A 21,464-nucleotide genomic window follows, 5' to 3' on the forward strand; every position below is an offset into this window, starting at 1 on the left:
ACCTTCCTGTTTCTATGACAACGGGGACCCAGTTAGCTTCACACTGAAAACAAAAGCCAACAGACCTCTTTTAATTTATCCTTCCAGTTTGTTGGACCCTTCCATGATTAGGCACATCCTGCTGCTTCCTGATAAAAACAGGGCTTTTAATGTGGTTTTGTGGTTTTCTTGGTTTAGACCTTTTCAACAACAATCAGTAGATTTTCACTGGGCACTAAGTCTCTGGGCTTTTATGACACCTTTAGGACTTGAGTCCAAAGATGGATTATGAGAAACAAGGCTAAGGTTGCATATAGGAGAAACACTCACAGACTAGAAGAATGTATTATAAAGCTTCTTTTTTTTATATTTATGCAGTATTTATTTTTGGCAGTAGTTTTCTGTGTCTTCAGGTCAGTCTGCCTTTTTTGGTTGTTTTCTTTGTTGTTGTTGTGGTTTTATATCTGTCTTTAGTTGCTTTGTAGTTTGTGTGTGGGGAGTTTGGTGAGAATTTCTTTCTTGGCCAGATCTTTCTTGTGAATGAGGAGTAAGGAAAGAGAAAAACAGACAGTGTTTATTTAATTTTGGGTTTAAAGGCTGGCGAGCTGAAATGACTGAAATGCAGCTCAGCCGTCACCATGGTAATAGCTGAGTCAATGCCAAGGATTCCAGTAAACACCGAATCTAACAGAAATAAAAGCGAAAGCTCGCCACTTACAGGGAATTCCCGGGGAAATCCTGCACACTGAAATTTCAAAAAGCCTGTGATAATAAATAAAGACATAAATATCTTTATTGAAAGCAAGCAAAAAGAAACTGTACACATATTTACATATCATCTCTAATAACTCTGCAGATAATTCCACATCACACCAAGTGTGCAGCAGTACCACGGCGAGAGTTCGGAGGAGACTGAAGACTTTCTGGAAGAGTTCAGCCATATGGTGTCAGTCAGAAAGTCTCCGTTAACAAGTTGAGCAACATCTTTGCTTTCCACAAACCTCTAAGCTGAGTAGCTCTCACTGAGAGGAATGTTCACAGTCACTGAAAAGTCACTAACTCAGCTGACCCTGATAAGAGAATAAAATGCTGCTGAAAGCTGACAGTGAACATTATTGCATATAAGATTATTGAGCCATAGGTAGTGTTTATTTTTCAAGCTGGACTCTCACATGTTGATTAGTGCCATGGATGTTGGTAACTTGCTGGGAGAACAGCCACATTTTAAAATTTGGCAGCCATGAACTTGGGAGAGGTTTCTGGGTAGTTTTGTCACATGTTGGACAAAATTAGCTTCATATGTGAACAGATAGCAAGCCACATGTTGAAATATTTAAACTGTATATCAGGAGGTAGAATTCCCATGTCACAATAACCAAGGATAAGATGTGACAGGATACGACAGGATAGGATAGGGTTTGATATTATCACATGCCGTGATACACGCCTGCTTTTGGCAAATGGAAGATAACTGTATGGCAATTCCTGTTGGGATATGAGGTTGTATTGGGAGGCTTATACCATGTTGGGATTGTGAGAAGTGGTAGTTAAACGTTAAGAGGTAGTAGTCACATTTTAGGAAATGCTAGCTATAGGTCAAGATGGGGTAACCACATAATTGGAGATGGTTAGCACACAACGCCTTATTAGAAGTGGTGGCCACACATCAGCATGTCTAATTCACATGTTACATAACCACATGTCACAAAGCAGTAGCCATACAATGGGATGTGATTGGGCCATGAACTGTAAAACGCATCTGCAGAGTTGGCAGTTACATGTGACGTGTAGCCATGTGATGGAACGTGTTAACCACACGGAAAGACAATATAGCCACATGTTCCTGGATACTGAAAATCATTATGTCATTTGTTAGCCGCTTATTGCTGGGACAACATGGTCACACCTATGAATATCAAAGCCGTGTGTTTAAAAGCACAAAGCACGTGTTGAAATAAAAGTCATCGGTCATACTGAGATATTGTCCTGCAGCAGCCACATGCACATGGTAGTCACATTTAAAAAAAAAATCTGACAGCCATAGATTCAGATGTGTTGACGCTACACACTTGGTAGCTGCATGAACCAGGGGCCTTTTAGGCCAGGGTTGGCCTCAGGCTGAAGGTGGAGCAGACTGGGGCAGTTGATAAAAGCCTTTCTTCCTGGATCTCCTCACGTAGTCGAGGAACAGAGCGGAAGCTGCTAGAACCGTGGCGATGCAGACAGCTGGGATGATGATGACGCTGAAACTGGGTGGAAGCTTGGTACTTCTCTCTGCACAAGAAAATAGGGCAGTTTTGTGAAACTGTTTACAGAACTGCTGTGGGTAACATATGTTCAAATCAAACTTGAGCATTTTAACTTAAAGGGAATAATAAAATCCAAACTAATTTTACTGACCTCTGACACTGATGCTGAAGATTTTGACTTGGTACCCAAGGTCATTGGTCACGTTGACCTGGTATAACCCCGAGTCTTTGGCTGTGAGATTGACCAGTAGGAAAGTTCCATTAGTAGAATATAGCTCTGTGCCATTGGTCATTTTCTTGAGAATCACAGCTGACGGTGGGAAACTGATGGTTTGGCAGCAGACAGTGACATTTTGCCCCTCCTGGACCACTGTAGACGGCAGGATGTGGACTGTGGTGTTCCTCGGAGGAGCTGGATAAGAAAACAGATTAAAATTAGATCTTCCTTTTTGTTGTTGTTGTTGTTGTTGTTGTACAACTACTTTTGCAGGAAATGTGAAAAGACCCAACTGAGAAACTTGTCATTTTGGGGAGTTTAGCTTTGTTCTAACTAATATATTGTGTTCATACAATATATATTACAGTTTACAAATTACTAATAACATCGCTGTACTGATTGTACTTTTTGATTTTGTGGTTTGTAACTAACTGTAGCAACATCCTTGGTAAGATGCACATCCAGCTATAGCAAGGTACATTTGCATAGTACTTTCCCAGTCTTACTGTCCAATCAAAGCACTTTAGACCACAAGCAACTGATATCCATATACTCATAATGCACTTTATCCTATAAACTCTAAGAATACTATCTACCTCAAATCCCCATGCAACTCAGCATCTATAGCTATAGGTACAGTACTATCTTTAATGTAGTAAAATCATGCTTTGAGCATAAACCACAGTACACTTGGGCTACACTGTGTTGCTGGTTCTTATAGTTTATTCATCTGGTTTACAGTGTATTTTGCTGATTTTACAGTGCATTCTGTAGACGTCGCTGCAAGTTCATTCTCTGTTGATTTTCCAGAAACACTTTAGTCATAGTTTGACCAATTCAATTTTCAATTCAATTTTATTTATTTAGCATCAAATCACAACAACAATTGCCTCATATCTGTTTAAACTAACCCCGTCCTCTTTTAACATAAGGACGTGTAACCTGAATCTCAGTGGAAAGAGGGTCATACAGTGAACGTGAAAAGCGTGTGAAAGCAGCTCAGCCGAACCTGCTGACCTTCTGTCACACCTCTAACCAACACATCATCACCTGATAGCGGAGAGCCCTGCCACAGGAAAAACAAACAGTGCCAGTTTGATACTAAACATTCTTTCACGTTTTGCTTCTTTGCGTTTCATCATTTAGTAGGTCATCTACTCCTCACTGTTTCACTTACAGCTCATGGGGCCTTTTCTATAAATATGGTTATTTTTAACCAGTTGGGTTTAGAAGGCCCACGGACATAAATCTATTTTTATGCCTGTCACAACCTGGATCAGCTCTGACGCAAGAGCAGACAGAGAAGTTTTGAATGTTTGGTAAAGAAATGATCAGAATGTCTGCTTTCATAAGATTCACTTTTGCATTATTCAATGTATTTCAACCTCTTTCACTTGATGGCCCTCTTAGGAAAACCACAGCAGCAAAACGCTTTAACTTATACTGAGTTTTCATTCTTGAATGCATGGCGGCACTGAGCCTGGCAGCTAAAGTTCTGAACTAATGACTCCACTGTAATGCCGGAAGTTTATTTCTGTCTCTGGCTTCTGATTACAACTGTCAGAGAAAAAAACAAAAAGAAGCCCGTTATAATTATTATTAATGATCTGACCTTTGACAGTGATGGAGTGAGAAGCCACTTCAGATCCATACTTGTTGGATGCTTCACACCGGTAAAGGTCAGAGTGTTCCAGGAGGATGGGGGAGAAGGTGAAGGTCAGTGGTGATGAGGTGGCTGGTTTGATTCTTTGAAGCTCCATCCCGTTTCTGCTCAGCACCAGTGCTGGGGCCGGAGCTCCATCTGAGAGACAGCTAAAGGTCACGTGACGACCCTCCACCAGCTCCTCGTCTGGCCTAATTAGCAGTGATGTATTCCTCGGAGGATCTGAAAAAGAATTAGATCAGGAGTTTAATAAAGCTGGATCTGAAAAAAATGAGAGCTGCAGAAAAAACATAAAAACAAACACTTACAGTGGACCTGCAGATGGATGCTGGTCCTCTTGGACCTCCACAAGTCTCCGCCTTCTTGCAGTAGGTCTGCGCTGCAGGTCAGCACCTGATGATCCTCGTCAACCCGGTGATGGAGACTAAAAGAGACGTTCTGTAAAACACTGGAGAAACTGAACGACTTTTCCGCCACCGTTTTGTTTCCCAAAAGCCACTGAATCCTCAGCTGATTAGCCCAGAATACATTAATGACATCACAGCGGAAGACTGCTTCTTCCCCCAGCAGGACAGGGCCAGGATTCTCCAGTACGGGATCAAATGGAAACGCTGGAGCGAGAGAGAGAGAGAAGTAAGTAGCTAATGATGATTCAGGAGTGTGAAAATATATAAATTGCGCCAATAAGAATCGGCTTCCAAAGATTTAAACATCAATTGATGGCTAATTATACATAAGAAACATTTTTCATCAAAGTCAACAGACATCAAAAGTAAAGTTTTTTAGGCTTTTCTGATATTTTGGAATTTAAAGCGGTGAATCATAGTTGGGATTCATGATCTGAAATTTTTAGATTCAAAACAGCCCCCCACCACAGAACTCTAAGACCACGAAAAAGACCTGCAAAATGTCAGTACTGATTCCAGCAGATTCAAGGACCCTGAATCCTAGCGAGACCCTTTCCTTCAATATATGCACGGCTTTTTAAAGAAACTGTTAAAGAAAATTGGACTGCTAATCTAATACAATTTCAACCAATAAAATATGTTCATCTAAAACCTCCTCATTCACCTCATCAAGAGCTCTTCAGGCCTAACAAAGCACCAAACGTCCTTAATATCCTATAAACTCACAGATCCCATTTAAAACCTTTGAAATGGGATCACTGAAATCTCAAAGCTTTAAAAACTCTTTAAAGAATACTAGATTCCCCTGAAAGACCTCAAAAACCTCTTTAAATGAACTTCTGAAACCTAAATGAGTCCTTTTATGATTCTCAAAAACAATTTTGGTTCCACTGAATCGTTTTCAACACCTGCAAAAGCAGGGAACACTGTAAACTCTGAAAATACAACAACCACTGGACTCTAAACTATGGAAGACGAACGAACTGCAACTATGGAAATTTCTTTTCCAGATTTCCGAGATCAAAGTAAGAACTCTGACTTTAAAAACCTAGTAACAAAGTATGAAAATATTTGGAACACACGAGGCATGCAACAAACAACTGCATCTCTAAAATCTTTGTCATTGAAAAGCAAGTTTAACAACTAGAATGTAAAAGTCCGTGAATGGAGAGCTGAGCAACCTTAAGTGACTTGGAAGACTTTCAGCAACTTGATGAGGATGGTTAAGTTATGGTCATTTTCCTGCTTCTTGTCCAGTGCTGTAACGAGGTCATGCACTCTAACAGATATTCCAAGTGTGGATGTAACTGTCAGAAACACTGAGTCCTCGCCTCCTTTCTGTGTGGGAGGATTTTGCATGTTTTCAGTCTTTGTTGAAGTGGTAGGGGGGTAAAGATGAGTGCATGGGCGAGTGTTTGGCTTCTTTCCCCCATGTTGTCATTTCCTGGCAGCGTTGGAGTTCATCTTCTTCAGCTCAGATCTGACGGTCAACAAACCTTTTAAAATGAGCCTCTGTTTGTGGCTCTCAGATCACGAGGGTGTTAGTAATTGTTAGTCACTGCAGTTTCTCTTGGAGCTGCTTTTTAGCTCTGATGTGATCCGGTGAAACACAGTTATTTGTTTTATAAAAACACACTGACTTTGGAGAAAAATCTAGAAAGCCTGATCTAGGTTAACTGATCAGTCATGAAAACGGCGATGTTTGTCGGGGCATGGTCTGCTCTTTATCGCCAAACCAGTGAAAGCAGTGGTGTGCAGCTCTACCCCCACACTGATGAGCAGCTCGGCGTCAGGACATCTGTGCAAACATTACTAAGCCTCATGTCTGTTATGAGCAGTTCATCTTTTGATTGCACCTCTGAGATTATTGAATGTCTGACTCCTGTTGTGTGAGACTGCTGGGAATAAAACTGACAAACATCGCATTATCTTGTGTTTTAGAAGTTCTTTCCTGCTTGTGCTGTTCTGCTTTACTTGTAAAGGTTTCGCTTCAAGTTTTTAGTACATAAAACTCTTAAAATATGAGGACACAAGTCAGACACTAAACAGTGTAAAAAAAAAAACACCCAAAAACAACAACAAATCCTTTTCGTTTATCTTTAAATTCCTCTAACTTCCTCTTTTCCTCTCATTGTTAATCTGATAATTAACAATTATTAAAGAGTCTTTATCATATATTTTGCAGTACAATTCCTACTGTCAGTGACCCGGTGTTTATGTTTTTGGACTGTGCAATAGGATATTCTAAATTACATTAGATTCTCTGAGGGGTTTATGTTTAGTTTGCCTGTGCTTTAGTGTTCTTATTAGATCCTCTGGCTTCTGCTTAGTATCTAGATCTTCCTCCCCTCAGCGTCTGATCGCCTCCTGTGGTTAGTTTGTCTCGTCTTCCCAGTCACCATGTCAAGCTTGCGTGTCATGAGTCTGTCAGTGTTCCTGTTTCTTTTTGATAGTCCTTGTCCTCTGTTCGGTTTATCTAGCTTTGCTTCCCCTTTGTCTCGTTATGTCAGATTAGGTCCAACTGTGTCTCCCTCCAGTTGCGGTTCCCTCGTTACCCTCCGTGTACATATTGCGTGTATTGTTCCTCGTCGGGTTGTCTGTGTGGCAAGCGTCAAGTCAGGTATTTCATGTTTAAGTGTTCCTGGTTGACGTTTTCACGTCCCTGTTCATGTTTCATGCCTTAGGTTCCCAGTTCATCCTGTTTTCAGAGTCATGAATTCAGGTTTTAGTTGCTTTTCCCAGTTGAGGTTTTGTTAGGTTAGTTGTTGTGTCTCATTTGTTTGTTGCTCAGTTTTTCAGCCATCAATAAAGGCTCGCTTTTAGTTTAAGCTTAGTTCTGTCTCTGGTGTCTTCATTTGGGTCCACTCTCCACTCGACACCTACTGCAATCTCTAAATGGTTTGAGAGGATTCTTCAAATGAACATGAAAATCTACTTAATAGGTTTAATAGGTGTGATTTGAAACCAAATAAAGTGGCAGTGCGGGACTATAACTGCTATCAGGTGTGTCAGACTCACAATAGACATGGACTTGAATGTTTCTGCTCCTGTTGACGGTCTCGCACTGAGCCTGACAGCTGTATTCACCCCGATCCTGGAGATCCAGGTCCTGCAGATGGAGCACAGAGAGTCCGTCCTGCGGCCAGGTTGTCTGGAGGACAGTCTGGTTCTGGTCTTTCCTCAACCAGGTGAGGAGGATGGGGGTGTGCAGACAGCCGGAGGCCTTGCAGCTCAGACTCAGAGCTGAACCTCTCGCTGCAGAGACCTGAGGACTCGCCTCAACCTGTAGAGGGTGAGCTGGAGGAACACAGACATCTTACTGATCCTGCATGTTCACACTGAAAGCAGTTATTCTAATCTTGTCTGTGAAGGCTCTTTTACAGGAGAGGCTTTTTTTTTACCCTCACACCATTAACTTGAATAGTTTTTCTCTCACTTTAAACATGGATCCAAACTAATCTGCAAAGTGGTTAAACTGGGTCTGGTCCATTGTAGCTTAATCAATAATTATAGCTAAGCCTCCACTTTACTACAGAGGTTCCTTTCTCTGTGGCTGCAGGGCTATGAGATCAAACTCAAGAAATGTTTTGATAAGAAATGTAACACTTCTCATTACTGTTCCTACTACTACACCCTCATGTTGGAGGAACGAGACACTTGACCTGCACCTGAAAAATTACAAATGAAATTGATGACTATATCAATTGTATTGCAAGATAGATATTGTGACATCTATGATGCTTTATGTCTGCAATAATCTGGTGTGACATCTGAGGAAGAATATTCACAGCAGGTTGAAGGATCAGGAAATGGGATTAGAGACGTCCATCACAACACATGATGGTCATTTAGGAGTACCTTCACATGAGGTACTTTCATTAATTTCATTTCATATTAAAATTTGAGAGTTTTTCTGAGATCACCTTGTAAGATACAAACTGGAGGAAAGACTACCTCTGACAGTGATGGAGCTGGAGGCCAGCTGGGATCCGTACAGATTAGAGGCATCACACTGGTAGACGTCAGAGTGTTCGAGCAGGGCGGAAGACAGGTTGAAGATTACCGTGGACGCTCTGTCAACGCTTTGAAGCTCTGTCCCATTCCTGCTCAGCACCAGTCTGGGGAGTGGAGCACCCTCTGAGCTACAGACAAAAGTTACCTGCTGACCCTCCACCACCTCCTCACCCGGAATTACAGAGAGGGAGGTGTTAGTGGGTGGACCTGTTAGGGAGACACAAGGGATACAACTGACTCATTGAAACTAAAGGAAGTGCACATACTAAGAGTGAAACAGGACCATCACTCACTGTGAACCGTGACGTCCACGGCGCTACTGTGGGTTCCTTCCGTGTTTCGCGCATCACACTCGTACCGTCCAGCCTCAGACACTTCCACCGCTGTGAAGTTGAGCTGACCGCCTTGACCGCGTTGCAGAGTTCGGCCATCTGCTGTTCTGAAACTCCAGGTGATGGTCGGCTCAGGATTTCCCTCTGCCAAACAGGTGAGAGTGAGCGGAGAGCCGGCCATAACTTCCTTAGACTCCAACTTCTTCACGACAGGAGCATCTGGAGACAGAGAAGTCGGGTTTATGAGGACACGGACAACAAGACTCAGACGTGAGGACTCAGAACCAAACCCAGACTCACATAAGACATTTATTGGCACTGCGCTTTCTCTGGTCTTCTTGTTATCTGGCAGGTCCTTCAGCTTCAGTGTGACCCTACAGGTGATATTTCTTCCCTGATCCATGTTTTCAGCTGTGAAGTTGTAGTCAGACTGGACTGCCCCGGATTCACCATCTTGCACTGTGGTCTGCAGGATAGTGTTCCCACTGTGCCAAGTGATGTTCACCTCCTCATCAGGATATATGTTAAATGCCTTGCAGGTCAGGGTGGACTTTACCCCCAGTTTGACATTATCTTGGCCTGTGATGACAGGGTCCGACGGGAAGGCTAGAACAGCAGAGACACAGAGGGCAGGCATTAATTCTTATAACAACAACAGTCTAATAGTAAATAAAAACGGTGCAATTCTACTTGTAGCACCTTAGGTTTGGTTCCAATGTGGGTTTTGTGTCTGAATAATTCATAAGCACACAGTTTTTTTAATGCTAACTTCTCTGCGTGGATGCTGGTGAGGCATGAAGGTAACGCCACTTTGACAGACAGGGGCCCCGACACAGACAGCCAGCTGGTGACTGATTAGGCTGATTCTGGTGTCCACAATGATTCAGAGTGAGGCGGATTACATTGTACTTGCTACAGTGGATTTTTGTTTGCTGTAGTAGAATTAAAGTGATGCACTAGAAAAGCATATTTCTGGGAGAGAATGAAAGCCCCTAAAGTCTTTTGCAGGACTTAAAAGCCAAGATTTGTTCACCTTTTCGCTTGATTTTGGTAACCAAAACGGCTCGGTATAGTGTGGAAAGGATCGCGGTTTGGATTAGAATGGACCCTTTCACAAATCTAACTACGTATCACAAGGTCAAACTTCTTCGTCTTCCTCTGTGATGTGAGCCTTGGGAGGGTCGGAAGTAATCTAATGGATTACCCTGCACTTTGAAAAATTATCCTAAGGTGACAGCAAGTGTTTTAAAATAAAGTAAACGTGGTTATGAAAGATGAAGGTGTAGGATATTAGAGGAGGAAACAGTATTTGGTGATGCAAGGTTCTTAGACCTCTGTTTCTCAGCAAAAGGTTTTCATCCACATTCCTGTGATTCCTAATCACACTCTGCACTTCGATCTCATCTTGAGCTTAGATTTAAAATCTACTTTATGTGTACAGAGGCAAAATTACAAAAGTGCACTAAACTCGTGTTGTTTTAAATAGAGCAATAACAAAATATATAACATAACGTTTCAAATGTATGCTGCATTTCAGTGGTAACTCACAGTAAACCTGCACCGAGCGTTTCGCTTGTTTCCTGTCTCCATTGCAGCTGACCGTACACAGTATCGCTTCATCATGCTCCATCTTTACACGCTCAAAGGTCAACACAGAACAAGTTTGGTTGGTGCTGATGGACCCGCTCAGAGGCCGGTCCCCCAGAATGGACCAGGAAACACTTGGCGTTGTGGTACAGCCCTGAAACAAGCAGACCAGCTGCTGACGCTCACCCAGACCGAACAGAGCGGTTTCAGGAGTTATGTCCACCCGTAGAGCCAAAATGTACTTCGATGACATCAGGAGCACAGCTGTGGACGGAAACAACAAAAATTATACAAAGCAACAACATCGCTGGGCCAGGTTCCAGAAAACAGGTTTAGTGAAAAGTTAGTTTGTTAACCTTGAGTTGAACCTCAGGTAAACTTTGCCTCAAATACAGATGATGTATGAATGAGGCTGATGAATATATAGCGCCAAATCACAATAACAGTTGCCTCAAGGTGCTTTATATTGTAAAGTAAAGATGCTGCAATAATACAAAAAGGGGGGGGGGACTCAATAATTAGACGACTTGTGGGGAGGAAGAGAGGACAAAAGACATTGTAAGAGAGCCAGAGACTTTTAATAACTAATGATTAAATGTAAAATGGTGTATAAACACACTGAGTGAAAAAAGGTGACCGAAGAAGAAATATCATGGGAAGCCCCCAGCAAGCCTAGACCCATTGCATCATAACTAAGGGAGGATTCAGAATCACCAGAATTCTTAAGACTAATCTTAAAAGTAGAGTGAGGGCCTGTCTCCCGAATCAAAACTGGGAGTTGGTTCCACAGAAGGGGGGCCTGAAATCTGAAGGCTCTGCCTCCCATTCTACTTTTAATTTACTCTGGGAACCACAAGTAAGCCTGCAGTGTGAGAACAAAGTGCTCTAATGTGGTGATATGGTACTATAAGGTCATTAAGATAAGATGAGGCCTGATTATTTAAGACCTTGTACGTGAGGAGCAGGACTTTAAATTTGATTCTGGATTTAACAGGAAGCCAATGAAGGGAAGCCAATACAGGAGAAATATGCTCTCTCTTTCTAGTCCCTGTCAGTGCTCTTGTTGCAGCATTTTGGATCAACTGAAAGCTCTTCAGGGAGTTTTAAAACATTCCGATAATAAGGAATTACAGTAGTTCCAGCTAAAAGTAATAAATTCACAAACTAGTTTTTCAGCATCACTCTGAGACAGGATGTTTCTAATTTTAGAGATGTTGTGCAAATGGAAAAAAGCAGTCATACATATTTGATTAATATGTGCATTGAAGGACATGTCCTGGTCAAAAATGACAGATAAAGTTGAGTGTCATCTGCATAGCAGTGAAAATGTTATTGCTATGCTCTCTAATGATACTGCCTAAAGGAAGCATGTATAACAAAACTGGTCCTGGCACAGAACCCTGTGGAACTCCGTAATTAACCTCAGTGTGTGAAGAGGACTCTCCATTTACATGAACAAATTGGAGTCTTTTAGACTACAATTTGTTCATGTAAATGACTACACCTACAGCATGCTCTAATCGCTGTAATAAAATATTATGGTCAACAGTATCGAACGCTGCACTGAGGTCTAGCAGGACAAGCACAGAGGTGAGTCCACTGTGAGAGGCCATCAGAAGATCATTTGTAACCTTCACTAACGCTGTTTCTGTGATGAGCTCTGAAACACTTCAAATAAACCATTCCTCTGCAGACGTTCAGTTATCTGTTCAACAACTACTTTGTCAAGAATTTTAAGAGAAAAGGAAGGTTATCCACGTGGATGGAAATGTATCAGCACCTGATGTTCTTGTGTGTCTACCAAGCAATAACCTGTGGGACTAAACAATTTAGCCAGTGTAGAAGAGACAAAAACTATAGTTCATCTGTGCTTCCATGTTCAAATGTCCACGTTTACAACATTAAAAGCACATTTACAGTTTGGTACAAATAAACAGTTTTGGTTTCTGTTGAGCTTCCACCTTCATAAAAACTTTATGATAGCTCATGTTTTTAGAACTCATTCATTTGGATACTGGCGAGACTTAAATTACGGGTGTAGTTGCTTTGATTGCAGCCTCGCCTTGTAAACTGTGCTGGACCTCTCCATCGTTTCTGTGGTACATTTTGGAATATTTAATGGATTGTGAGATAAAAATTACAAAATAGTCAATAAAAAGGAGAGCCCAAATTCAGTACGTGGAAATAGAAGAACTGAGGTGGCCAGGTGTCAGTCTAAGCAGCCACGGCCTGCCCCCACTATCAGTGCAGTTGTTATGAAGGGGAACAGCTTAATTTGTACCATACTGGAAAGACACTTTTTAATTCTGTGAAGCTGCACGTTTTAACCTGAGACTGACCCACTTTTAGAACCATCCACGAGTGGCCATTAGAGGATTTGGAGTTTCTGGCATTTTTATGTTGTCACTCCGGTTTCCAAATGTTGGGGTTTTTTGGTTTTTGTTTTTTTAGTAGGTTTGTTTTTTTGTTTGTTTTGATTGAGTTACACCAAAACATAAAAGAGTTTACTGTAAATTGCAAAGGAAATGAAACATTTCATATTTTCATGAAGTTGAATGTGGCTTTTAATGTGAGTTTTCGAATTTTCCTCATATATTACGCATGTTTCTACTTTTTATTCTTTATTTGCGCTATACTAACCACATGCACAAAAGCTGATGAAAAAACGAGAAAATGACGAACGAAATCTCAAATGAAAATTCAGAGGTTACAATAACCCCCACCCCAAAAAATCTCTCTACGTGTAAAAGACATCATATAACAGCCAGATTTATCAGAAGGAAGGACATTTACCTGAGATGAGCTGAACAAAGAGCCTGCGGACACACAGAAGATCCATCTTCTCTGCTGAGGCTACAAACACGCTGATGGATGGATGGATGGATGGATGGATGGATGATGGGCGGATGGATGGGTTCGTGAACAAACAGAGCAGCGTCTCGTTTCTCGGAGTTTCGGGATCTGAAGCAGAAAATCTGGCAATGATGAATCACTGAGGGTCTCTGAAGCCCTAAACAGGGCTGATGAAGCAAACGCCCCCTCCCGTCATCCAGCTCCAAGCGCCTGTGTGTGCACGCGCGGGCAACAGCGCCCTCTGCGGGACACGCGGTGAGCGGGAAAACTTCACCGTCGCTTTGTGCTGTGTTCACTGCTCCTCGGCCTTTCCTCACGTTCTCTTTTCAACATCCTGTCGCCTTTTCTTTCTCCTCGTGTCTGTGCACTACACGTTTCCAGCTTTTTCTCTGTCATGCTCCTGTTAAATTTAGTTATTCTCTACATGTGATATTCCTCGTTTCACACCTGGGTTATTTTCCTCTCACTTTTGGTTTCTCTATTTATGTGAATCTGATGTTTTTTCAACGATCTTTTTCAGTGATATTAAATCACCCACAAGACAGAAGCGTCACAGGCAGTGGTTATAGTAAGAAGGACAAATCAGCATTTTTCTTGGACTCCCAGCAGGAACTTTGTGTCCTGTGAGGGAAATTCCTAGGGCTGAATCCCAAAAAGAAGAAAACATGCCGTATGTTTTCTGGTATTATTGGGCTGACTAAAAGCTGGGACTAACACCTTTTAACAAAACGTGAACATGAATTCACTTCAATGCTGCCTTCTCACTTAGATACATTTAAAGTCAAATATTTCCTTTTGCTGTCAGTGAGCTGATGAAGCAGCAGCAGACATGCTGAATCACATTAAGGAGTAAATGAGCTGAATACAGTGAAGCTGTCACTGTGGGGCCTCTGACTGATTGAATGATCTGGAGACTGAGTGATAACAGCCTGAGTGATTTACAGCCTCTGTGATTTAGTATTGATTAGTTTGATGAGGATTCAGACTAATCAGTCCTTTTCCTGATGAAGTCAGAGGTCTGGACAGCCCCCCACCCCAGGCTCTGAGATATCTGACCTCTGATTTACTGAATCATTACTTCTGTTATTTGTGTTGCACTTTTCCTTTCTTTGGTCGTTCATCCCACACTAGTCTTGGACTTGGGACAGCTTCTTCTATGCTGGATTTGGCTTTTGTTTGTATACATGTGTGTTTTACACTTGAACTAATGTAGAGAATCAGGTTGGTCATGTCCAGAAAAGTTTATTCTCAAATGCAGCACACAACAGGACACGGTGAGCTGCAGACACAGCGGCACGGCTCAGGTGAAAGCGCTGCTTGGACCGAGTGCAGAAGAGGGGGAGCACACGTGCGAGCACTGCAGGACGTTTTTGTCCCTGAACTTGAAAAACATCTTTGCACTCAGGAGGTGGCACCTCAGAGTCTTAACATCTGACATGCACCTCCACTGGGAGAGAGCCACAAAACTTAAGGGTTAAACGAAGCTTTAAGACTGGTTCGATTTTGGGTCTGACCTGGACTTGTCCTGTTCCAGACTTTTCCAAACCACACTCTGGTAGCATCAACAGATCAAGAACAAACTCAGAGTTGGAGGAATTGTTTTATTTCCTGTTATTGCTCAGACAGAAATTCTGCTAAAAGACAAAAAAACTACAATGTTTTTTAAACGTTCCCTCAGTAAAACACTTGAGTAAGACATTAAATACACATCAGACATCCATTTCCACTTCTTCATAACAGCAACAAGTTGTGCAAAAATAAAAACCTTCTGTGCATTGCTTATATTTGCAGTGCTTAACAAATGTATCAGACCACCATCTAGTGCACGTTTTGTCACAGTCGACCTAACTCTGACCAAGCTCTATAAAGAAAATCTTATTTTTAATGTTGTAAAATATCATTAATGTTGTTATCCATGACTTTTCATGTTTTCTGCTTTACAAAAAAAAAAAAAAAAAAAAAGCAGAAAACAGTAAAGCACATAATTATTCCCACGTCTCTCTTAGAAATGAGATTAATAAAATTACCTTTTGATCCAGATGCCAAATTACACTTATTTATATGCATTTGCAAACAGAAAAATTAGTTTCGTTTCAGTGGTTGGACGTTACGTTCGATTCACAGTCCACTGTCCTGGATCAAGTTTGGGTATAAAAACTTCAGGGAATTCAGTAATTTTCAGTTTTAAACAAGTTTGTGAAAAACTTCTGAAATATTTGTTCTCGTGTAAAACCGGTGGTCTCATAAATTTGTTCAGAACTGTATGTGACTTTCATCCATGAGATATTTAAGGCACTTCACGTCAGTTTAGTTAAACCATCATGTGACCGAGGGACATCACCATCAAATAAAGATTTCAGAACGAGTGATTTCTCTGGGTTGGTAGCTGGAGATTTGATTTTATTTGCCCACGATAATGTTAAAGACCCAGGAATCTGCCACAAATGACATATAAACTCATTTCTTACACACACCATGAGTGCAAAGGAAGACAACACTGTGCTGATGTCGTCATCAAGCGTTTAAAGCTTCAGGAAAGTTACACAGGAAACCTGTATTTTACAGCAGGCTAAAAGCAGCAGTAAGGTGAAGCACATTAGTCAGCTGATGTGGTCTCACGTTCAGTCCTCTGCACACAGATAGAAATGACATGGTGCAATGACACCTTCTCACTCCTGTCTGTGGCTTAAGTTGTTAATCTATGCACAATCCAAATTACAGAGACACTGTTAGGACTCTGGAAATGTAAATAAAGACTCAATGCAATGATTTGCAGTGCTGCGCAGCTACAACCCTCTGTCAGACAAGAAAGGCACAACATTCCTCTCCCAGAGGAGAGAGGAGTGCTGTTGGAAGCAGAGGGAATGCTGCACTGTGGGAAATGTGAAAGTGTCCCACTCTTTCTGACACTGCTCATATTTTTCTTAAATGGCACATTTTCTCAGCTCATGTTCTCAGACATGTTTTCTGTGTTATAATGAGAATAAAGAATGTTTACCACATTTGCAAATCCTTGTATTGTATTTATTTACATTTTACACAGGAGTCCAACTTTTGGGTTTTTGCAGGTTTAAATTAAAATAAAATCCTGAGGTGCTAGAAAAGGTTCTATGTTTCATAAACCTTTAAAAAGTCACGGGGGCTTCCGGAGGTAAAAGGTGTTCTAATCTAGAGGCTCATTCTCGGAGGACGTACCAGCAGAGAAAGTAAGTTTAACTTCCTGTTTCCTAGAGAAAGTTCCTGTGGCGATAACCTTTAGAATAATACAGAACACTTATTTTCCACATAAAACAACACAGAAGATCACAGTCATTCCTAAAAAGAGGACTCTACGGGGCACATAAACACACGAATCCCTTTTCAGACTGACACCGTTAGCTAAACACAAAGTGCTTCCTGATGCTACTCACAGCAACAAGTGCTTCTAGTGTAAAGAGCATGTCTGCTGTCCACATGGCTAAAACTAACCCTGATCCCACAGCTTAAACTCATTACTATACAACCACATGCTTCACTGCCTGCTAATCATTTTCCATTTACTGTTCATCTCCTTCAAATTGTTTCCCTTCCAGCTCTACTGGTTAGACTGTATATAAAAGATGGCAGCCAAAATATCAGAAATCTGGCCTTGAATTAACTTCTTGTTGTTCTAAACTGTACTGAAGTGGAAATGGTTCCTTGTTACCAAACTTTTAATTCAGTCTGACAAATTCATTCAGAGAGGTGAGGTTTCATTTTACAATCACGACGCTAAAAAACTAAACTGGTTCTTTAAGACAACGCACACATTCACACCCATTCTCACTTTAACACCCTGAGCTTAGTTAATGACATTCTGTTTTTGGGTCCCTTATTCTTCTGCTATTAATAATGGTATTCCTTTAGATTAAATTAGACACACAAACACAAAAAAAGAGGGCTGATCGTCACATCAACCAAACAATATGCCGTTTAACCTATCAGAAGCCGGACGGAAATACTGTAACCATGATGACAGAGCAAATTGTCATCAGCTGATCCCTCACTTTACCAAAAAGTTACACTGATCATTAAAACAAAAATACAACTTTCTGTCACAAATATAAAATATATATTTTCCATGTAAATATATCTTCATGTGTGCGGACTATTTATTTACAGACAGCTCATTTACACAGTCTGACGAGCAAGCAGCCATCACCTCACAGGAGATTCAGTCCTGACAGAGAAAACATCTGAAGGTTCCCTCTGAACATCCAATTTAGGAGCCGGGTTGTGGAGAGAAAAAATAAAAGAAAAATGTCTTCAGGTCAGTCGGGTATTTTTAGTACTGGATGTACTCGGACTGAAGAGACTGAAAGAGAAAACAAACAGTGTGATTAACTTTAGGGCAAATGTGATCCCTGCATTTCCTGTGGGGGGCTTTAACAGAGCTGTGGGAGGACGATGTGGGAAAAGGAAATTCCAGATGAACTGACATCCATGAAATCAACTATAACAACCAGGGCTTATCTAAAACTTTTGTCCTATGCACGGTTGTTCATCGTGATATTTACAATCTATATTGATCATAAACATCATGGCCACCTTAAAAGTCTGTACAAGAAAATTCAGAGTTCTTTCTAAAGTCATAGCTGAAAACATGAAAAGCTCTACAGTACTCTGGAGCTGGTTCATGTCACAAGCACCAACATAAATGTAACTGGGAATGACATAGGAATTTTCTGATTGTGTAAAACTAAAATAAGCACACAGGTGTCTAAACAGAGTTGTATCTACAGTGTCTTTGTGTGTTGCTCCCTGCAGACCATTTGCACTGTGCCTCTGCAGACATGCCCACATTTTTACAGCAAACACTGCTGCTCAGTTTTTCATTATTCCGAAAGCTCATTTTACACAATTGACAACGTTTTTCATCAGAAATATATGACGACAACATTTCTCTGTGCTGTGGCTAACATATATAGTCTCTGTCACAGTAGCATTGCATTGTCCATGTATGCCTACATGTATGCTAAAGCCCTCACAAATACCTTGACTAAGCAGCAATTTTATGAACCGTTCAGAAACCAAGCTGTACGCACAGTGCATGCTGCAAAAAACGAAGTGAACCCTTAAATTTACTAACTCGTACAACCTCTGTTAGCATCTCCATCAGATGCTTCCTGTAGCTGATTATAGTCCTTGCACAGTCATGAGGAGGAATTCTGGGCCATTTCCTGCTATTTCCTACAACTGTTTCAGTTCATCAATAGTTGGCAATGTCTTGATTAGTAAGCCTTCTTAGGACTCAATAAGTAGGAGGTCAGCACTGTGACCTCCCACTGCTCCAAAACATTCATTTTTGCTGGTTCAACAGTTCTTAATTTCCCTAACATGTCAGCATGTTAGGGAAATTAGCTTGTAAACTGCTGACTTGGCATTTTCCCCTAAAATTCCTGGATCCAGTTTTAAATGACTTTGTTACCTCAGAGCCTGAGTGAACAAACGCTTTACAGGAGGGACAAGGTCTTGTGTTTTATGTGCAGAGCCTTAGGAGTTTGTGATCACACCTCATGAGGTCACATTTCTATTCTAGAAATCAGATTCATGTCAGCTGACTGGCTGCGCCGTTCTAGCAGCTTTATTTTCTTCTCTGAAACCAGCTCAGAGTTTTGTTGCCTGTGCGCTTGGGATCGCTGTCTTGCTGAAATGTCCACCATCGTTTCATCTTCATCATCCTGGCAGCAGATTTTTATCAAAAATGTCTTGGTACATTTTTCCACTCATTCTTCCTTCAAATTATATGAAAACTGCCACTGCCGTATACTTAAAAGCCCCACACCATGATGTCCCCACCTTCAAACTTCACTGTTGTCTTTGGGGTGATATGCAGCGGCTTTTGGCCTCCAAACATGGTGTGTGTTATGGCATTCAAAGAGTTCAGTTTTGGTCTCATCTGACCAGAATATGTTAGGGCTCTTTGACAACAGAATTTTTTTCCCCTCCTCTGTCTGAAATCTTGCAGAGGCCACCCGGTCGTGGTTAGTTTATTGTGTAATGATGTTCTTTCTACTTCAGCAGTGCTCAGTGGAACTCACTGGAGCAGTGTAAAAATTCTAATGTAGCCAATGCCATCAGTATGTTTTACCCCTCTTGAGATGTTTCTTGTATGACTCTTTTGTATGAGACACCTTTTCATAGGCCATCAGTTGGCACTGAACCAGCTGATATTAGTTTGCACTAAGTGGTAGGATTGCTTTCTAATTACTGACAGATTTCAGCTGCTGTCATGACTTTCCATGCCTGTTTGCACCTCCCTTTCTTAATCAGTTCAATACTTTTTCCTTTATCATTTCTTATTATTACACATAATGTATGGATATCTACAGTTTCTTGAAGAAGTTTCACCTCTCATCTGAGAAGCTTCTTCAGTTCTGTGTGTGTGGGTTTCCCTGTAAGTCAACAAACACAGACCAGCATCTACTTTTTGACTCACACCACTCATCACAAACTTGGGAGTAATCAGGACCCTGCAGCACAGAGCAGAAAACATTCCCTCTAAAGCAGAAGGGAAAGAAAAGGAACACACCCCTGTAAAGAAAGCTCTTAAAACACATGGTTATCCCGACTGGGCTTTCATCAAATCAGGAAAGATGCACAGAAAACAAAGGTCAAATGACAAACAGAACAACATGGTCATCCCTTATGTAGCAGGTTTATCAGAGAAACCCAAGAGAATTTTGCATAAGTATGACCTCCCAATGTACTTCAGACCCAACCGCACCCTCAGACAAAAACTGGTTCATCCCAAGGACAAAACTCCCAAACACAAACTAAGCCACTTCACAAAGTCATGGCACAACATAGAAGAGCCACTTCGACAGGACAAGACTCAGCTGTACACTTGCATCTAAAGGTTAAAGGTCACTCTTTCAAGGATGCCAATGTTCATATTTTGGACAGAGGAGACAGACAGTTTGAAAGAGGAGTGAAAGGGGCCGTTTATGCCCACTGTGAACGACCATCCTAGAACAGAGGGGGTGGTTTAGGACCCCAACTGTCTGCCACCAACAATGTAGTTTTGAGATCCTTTCCCAGGTGCCTTAACACCCACTCACATCTTGCATCAGGTGTCAATAGTTTACACGATAGGACGAGCTATCACAATGGTTTCCCCCGAAACCTCTGCAAATAATAACCCACATCCTTTTTGACACCTTGGCTCATGTGATGACGGACATGATCAATAGTGGGTCAATGACCCTCTTAAGAGACACACCCACTAGGTTTTAAATACCTGAGACTCGCCACCATTTGGTTTTAGAACTGAAGAAGCTACTTGGATGAGAGGTGAAACGTCTTCAAGAAACTTAAAGTCCAGTCACTTCTCTTTCCAAGCTCCACAGACTCGGACATAGACATATGTAGTTGGATTTCTTTGCATGTGTGGAGTGAATGTGTTGTTACTGACATCAGGTGAGAGTTTCATCTCAAGAACACCTTTAGAAATATATCTACTTAGAAAACTGGTGGCATGTTCAATGATTCAATGATCATTTTACCTGCTGTATCCAGTTGTTAAACCTCTGAAAAAAATTAGATCATTGAATTTGGATTTGTCATCAAGCGCTGACGACTACATGTTCACACACAAACATATCCAAGTAACACCTACAACCCCCTCTCAAATGTGTTATATTCAAACTTTAGTTACAATAAGTTAACTCTTTTTAGGGATTGAGATCTGAGCAGGTTCCTCAGCTCAGCAGCAGCTTTGTGTTAGTGTGAGTGACGTTAACATGACTGAGAGAAACATAAGGAGCGAAACGCCACAGAAATACACTGATTCATACCTCCATTAACTAAACAACATCTTTGAAAACAGAGATTCACCAGGTTCATCATGATATTAAAAAGTAACGAGAGGATCATTAACATCCCACTTATAAACCCCCAAAATTACAAACAAACAAAACAAGAGTTCTAATGACAAGGTGTTTTTCAACCTGCAAATATTGCATATTGTATTAATAATTGTAAATCTTTGTCAATAATATGTACAAAATATTAAATCTTTAGGAGAACATAAAACACAATAAGGCATATAAACATATTTATTAGAATGGTTGTCAATTACTTATCTGTTAACAGACTACCGAGTTATTTACAGGCTTTGAGGCTTCTGTGTCTCAGCAGCTCATC

General features: G+C 41.2%; 2 protein-coding genes across 6 annotated transcripts in view; both read right to left on the reverse strand.

Moving 5' to 3' along the window:
• Positions 1-754: 754 nt before the first annotated feature.
• On the reverse strand, positions 755-13,579 carry vcam1b (vascular cell adhesion molecule 1b). Its single transcript, XM_086269376.1, has 10 exons — positions 13,242-13,579; positions 10,410-10,712; positions 9,162-9,467; positions 8,823-9,080; positions 8,470-8,736; positions 7,534-7,812; positions 4,417-4,719; positions 4,058-4,330; positions 2,380-2,640; positions 755-2,253 (listed from the first exon to the last, which is right to left on the reverse strand). The coding sequence occupies exons 1-10, from the start codon at positions 13,285-13,287 to the stop codon at positions 2,093-2,095; spliced, it is 2,457 nt and encodes an 818-aa protein (XP_086125502.1). The 5' UTR covers positions 13,288-13,579; the 3' UTR covers positions 755-2,092.
• Positions 13,580-14,882: 1,303 nt separating this feature from the next.
• cdc14ab (cell division cycle 14Ab) overlaps positions 14,883-21,464 on the reverse strand; it is a 39,962-nt gene continuing 33,380 nt past the window's right edge. For all 5 annotated transcript variants that reach the window (XM_086270199.1, XM_086270202.1, XM_086270198.1 and 2 more), the window contains one exon: positions 14,883-17,634. In XM_086270199.1, the coding sequence (XP_086126325.1) occupies positions 17,605-17,634 (30 nt within the window). In that variant the 3' untranslated portion in view covers positions 14,883-17,604. The remainder of the gene's footprint in view (positions 17,635-21,464) is intronic.

This window comes from Aulonocara sp. 'chitande type north' Nkhata Bay, linkage group LG17 (genome assembly GCF_057382095.1).
Source record: "Aulonocara sp. 'chitande type north' Nkhata Bay isolate Kocher_YH1m ecotype deep benthic linkage group LG17, A_spYH_male_GT1.1, whole genome shotgun sequence".
NCBI classification, from domain to species: Eukaryota; Metazoa; Chordata; class Actinopteri; order Cichliformes; family Cichlidae; genus Aulonocara; species Aulonocara sp. 'chitande type north' Nkhata Bay.